Below are 4,511 nucleotides of genomic sequence, written 5' to 3'. Positions count from 1 at the left end.
CAGATGATGCCACACTCTTCCCCCGGCACGGGATGAGGTCCGGTCACTGGCCGCAATTCTCAATTTCTTTGGTGAAGTAACCGGGCTGAAAACTAACTTCCTCAAGTCCACTGTCATCCCCATCCGATGCCAAGGGGTTGACCTTACTACTGTACTCAACGGTTTCGAGGCAAGAAGAGCAAGCTTCCCAATTAAATACCTTGGCCTACCGCTGTCGACAACAAGATTGAAAAATGTGGACTTCCAACTTGTGGTGGATAAAGTGGCAGGCAAGCTAAATACTTGGGATGGCCGGAACATGACTATGGCTGGGAGACTCACCCTTGTGAAGTCAGTTTTGACGTCGCAAACAATACATCTCCTCTCCACCCTGTGCATGCCAAAAGAGATCCTCAAGCTGTTAGACGACAAGCGAAAGAAATTTCTGTGGGCGGGCAATGAGGAGCCGACGGGAGGAAAATGCAAAGTTAACTGGACTAGAGCGGCAAGATCAAAAAAAGGAGGAGGCCTCGGAATTCTTCACTTAGGAAAATTCTCGCGAGCCTTGAGGTTGTGCCGGCTGTGGAAGCATTGCAAAAAGGAACAAGGCCAGTGGTTGGATGCTGCTATGCCATGCACGACCAAAGACAAACAACTCTTTGCGGCGGCAACAACAATCACAGTGGGCAATGGTGAGAGAATTTCATTCTGGGAGAATGCATGGCTTCAAGGCCGCATGCCGAGAGACATAGCACCGGCGGTATACAACATCTCAAAAAGGAAAAATAGAAGTCTATGTGAGGTACTTGTGAATAGCAACTGGGTGCGTGATCTTGATTTACACAATCAGCGTTTCTCAGCTGTCCACTTTTCTGAGTATTGTGACCTATGGCGCCAAGTGAGCCAAACAACACTTCAACATGATACCTCGGACAACATCGATTGGAAACTCACAGCTGATGGTATGTATACAACAAAGTCGGCCTATGACGCATAATTCTTAGGTTCGACTGCCACCAACTTCGAAAGCCTCATCTGGAAGGCTTGGGCACCACCGAAGTGCAAAGTGGCCATCCAAAATAGATTATGGACGGCTGATCGCCTCAGTGCAAGGGGGTGGCAGCACAATGATAGGTGTGTGCTATGCCGCGCATCACCAGAAAGTGGGATCCATCTATTTGCAGATTGTCGCTTTGTGAAACGGATTTGGGACAACATCAGCACTTGGGCTAGAGTGGATGGTCTACATACGGCAGCATGGCAACCTTTTCCATCGGTGAAGGAGTGGTGGACCATGATTGCACGGCTGCCCTCAAACGATGCAAAAGGTTTACGCAGCCTCATCATTTTGGTGATTTGGGAGATCTGGCTAGAACGCAATGCAAGAATTTTCAAGCACAAGGAATCACCATGCCAGATGGTGATATCAAGGATTAAGGACCAAGCGAGTAATTGGATGGCGGTGGGTGCCAAGCACTTGGCTACGCTCTTGGCTTAGCTGGGGTCTGTTTGTTTCTTTTGTTTCTCTCTTTTTGGCCGGCCGATTTTCTCCTTTTGTGAAGACCCGGGCTCGTGCAACTCTGTTGTTGTTGCCCGTCGGGCACTCTTCTTTTTAATATAGCGGGCAGCTGTCCAGCCGGTTCGTTTAAAAAAAATAAACTAATCGATTGAGGAACAGTCGAAGGAGAATGATTTTTTTTAGGAAAAGGAAGGAAAGCGTTTAGAGACCAAGATGTTCGATAAGCCCAATAATGTCGTTTATCAGAACCCCGTGGAGGAAAAACTGGGAGACATCAAAGATTGTTACACAGTGGATCGGATCTCTCCCGAGCTATACATATGAGCCAACTCTAGAGATTTCAAGGCGCACGCTCTCGCATGCACATTGATCATTGGCAGGAGCCAGTCGACGTGCATGGACGGCCGTCGATCAGCTCTGCGTCGGCTTCTTCTCCTCCTCCGCGGCGTCCTTCTTCACCTCCGTGGGCTCCTCCGCCACCTCGGCGGCGGCGGCGGTCTTCTCCTCCTCCACAGGGGCTGAAGCAGGCTTCTCCTCCTCGACGATCGTCTTCTCCAAGACTAGCTCCTCTTCCTTGTGCTCGGGCTCGGCGATCGCCTCCGGAACCGCCTCAGCCTTCTGCTCGGGCTCGGCGGGGGCAGGCAGCTCTGCCGCCGCCGCCGGCTCCTCCTTGGCCTCCTCCACCACCTTCTCGACTACCTGTTCAGGCGCCGCAACCTCCTGTATGTGCACCACATTTTTCAAACATTCAGTTCAGTTGTTCATCATCAGGAAATAAAAGACAAATTAAAGTTTCTGAATGCGCCATGGATCATCACCTCGGTGGGGACGGTGGTCTCGGGAGCAACCTTGGGTGTGGAGATGGTGGCCTCGGCGGGGGCCTTCCCCTCAAGCGTCTTGGGCTTGGTTGCGCAGGCACCCATGGCTGCCCCCGGCTGCTGTGGCGGTTGCGGCGACGGCGGCCGGGGGTTATTGGATAGTGGTGGAGGAGATAGAGGAGGTGTTGAATGTGGAGGTGATTTGGTAACGGGGGAGATGGTCTGTATTTATAAGAAGCTTTTGTGGTTGTGCCGCGGGCTGGTTAAATTTAGAACGCCAAGTTATTGATGGTTGGGAGATGGTTTAGAAGCTAAGCGTGCATGCATGGTGGAAAGGCCCAGCTTGGTTCTAAAAATAGTACAAGAAATTAAAGCTTGTGGTTTTTATTTCCTCTCATTTTAAGTCTCTAATAAGGAGATAGATATACAGAATGAGAGATAAAAATAAAATAAATAAATTTAATACTGTGGAGTCCTCCTGTGATGATGTGAAGAAGAGGCGGCAGCAGTGCAGCACCAGCAGCTTGCATTGCCCTTCCTGAATGTATGAAGTTACGAACCGATCCAAACAAGGAGATTACAAAACAAGCAACTTACACCACACATTCCCCTTGCACTTGGACTTGATGACCAGCAAATCTGACTAAGCATCTTACAAGCTACTGTGCTTAATTGGGCATGTAAGCCAGATTACAAAAGAAGCAGATGCTGGAATTATTGGTCGACAAACTAGTAGTGGTGGTACAAATTAAACTAGAAATACATTATGAAATGCCAAATGCCAAATTGTAGTACTAGTAGTAGATAGCAGAAGTTCAGCGGGACATGGTACGTAGCCGGGCGGCTGGCAGCAGCCTGCAGTAGCTCGCCGGGGGCGCTCATCAGCACGCGCCCCGGCGGAACCCCACGGCCCCGCCGCCGACGTCGTAGAGCACCTCGATGGTCCTCTGCTGCACGTTGCCGATGACGCCCGGCAGGCCGTCGCCGCTGGTGGGCGCGAAGGCGAGGCAGTCGTTGAACAGGATCCCCGAGGGGTCCAGCTCCACGACGGCGTTGCCGTCGAACACCAGCGCCACCCTCGGGACCCTCACGACGAAGACGCCGGCGAAGTTGTAGCAGGTGTCCAGGCTGCCCCTGGGCGGCGCCGGGCGGTACGCGCCCATCCTGCCCCGGAACGCCGCGCGCAGCGCCTGGTACGCCGTCGGCGGCAGCCGGGTGATCACCGTGCGCGAGTCCACCACCGAGCCGGCGGCGAGCGCCGCCGCGGGCACGTTGAGCCGCCGCCCGCCGACGGCGATGTCCCGGAGGAGCACGCGGTAGAACGTGGGCACCCGCGGGTTCCGGAGCAAGGGTGTCGTCACGAACGCGCCGCGGGCGCCCGGCGCCGGCGCGCCGAGGACGAAGAACCCGGAGTCGCTCGCCGTCGTCGGGACGCAGTAGGAGAAGGCGTTCCCGTGGGAGGCCGCGGTCTGGGACACCAGCGACTCCGGGCCGCCGCCGAGCCCCATGGTGCCGGAGCTCCCGGCATGCCCCGGCTGGCGGCGGCCATTATCGGATCCATCATCAATGCTGCTGAGCGGGGAGCCTTGCTGCTGGTCGATCCCGGTTTGTCAGTTGGGGAGATAGATGCAAATGTATATCGATCGAAATGTGGTGGCCAAATCGTCTGACGATCCAAAATGGTCGAAATAATGTAATCGAAATCGGTTGAATTATTCCTACCGTACCGTGGATGCGCTCTTTGCTGTGCCCACGCGTTGGCTTGCAGGAGGGGCACGTTAAACATGCTTGATAGGGGGTTCGCCGCTTGCTTCTTAACATTCTCGTTGGCATCATCAGAGAGCCTCATCTGGATGTACTCCACACGGAGCCGATCCTGCCGGAGCAGCTCGGCCATGGAAAGCCTAGTGCGGCGGCGGCCTGACGACGACGACGGTGAACACGAGCCATGCGAGAGGCTCAGCGGCGCCCACGTGCGGTTCTGGGGTGGAGACACTGCACGCCAACACCATTTGTTAGGGCTTCGAGATCTCGTTTTCGATCAGCCGTGTCTATTCTTGGGTATATATAGAGAGAGATTGGGATTTAATCCCATTTTATTAGGCCATTTCAAGAGAAAAGAGATCGAGCATTCGAGCTAGTATGGATGCATACCCCTGTGTCCGGAGCAGGAAGCTTTCGGTTTCAGCGAGCCG

General features: G+C 53.9%; 2 protein-coding genes across 2 annotated transcripts; both read right to left on the bottom strand.

Annotated features, from left to right (window-relative positions):
• Window positions 1–1,703: 1,703 nt before the first annotated feature.
• Window positions 1,704–2,530, bottom strand: LOC120704983 (patellin-1-like). The gene is made up of 2 exons (XM_039989533.1): window positions 2,317–2,530; window positions 1,704–2,218 (listed from the first exon to the last, which is right to left on the bottom strand). Exons 1-2 carry the CDS (start codon window positions 2,419–2,421, stop codon window positions 1,910–1,912), a joined length of 414 nt encoding a protein of 137 aa, XP_039845467.1. The 5' UTR covers window positions 2,422–2,530; the 3' UTR covers window positions 1,704–1,909.
• A 487-nt stretch (window positions 2,531–3,017) lies between these two features.
• LOC120704982 (aspartyl protease family protein At5g10770-like) lies at window positions 3,018–3,830 on the bottom strand. The gene has a single exon (XM_039989532.1). It carries the CDS (start codon window positions 3,822–3,824, stop codon window positions 3,198–3,200), a length of 627 nt encoding a protein of 208 aa, XP_039845466.1. The 5' UTR covers window positions 3,825–3,830; the 3' UTR covers window positions 3,018–3,197.
• Window positions 3,831–4,511: the final 681 nt, after the last annotated feature.

The sequence above is a fragment of the Panicum virgatum genome, chromosome 4K (assembly GCF_016808335.1).
Source record: "Panicum virgatum strain AP13 chromosome 4K, P.virgatum_v5, whole genome shotgun sequence".
Classification (NCBI taxonomy): domain Eukaryota; kingdom Viridiplantae; phylum Streptophyta; class Magnoliopsida; order Poales; family Poaceae; genus Panicum; species Panicum virgatum.
The sequence above is the reverse complement of the archived record's forward strand: the minus strand, read 5'-3'. Positions and strand labels throughout refer to the sequence as shown.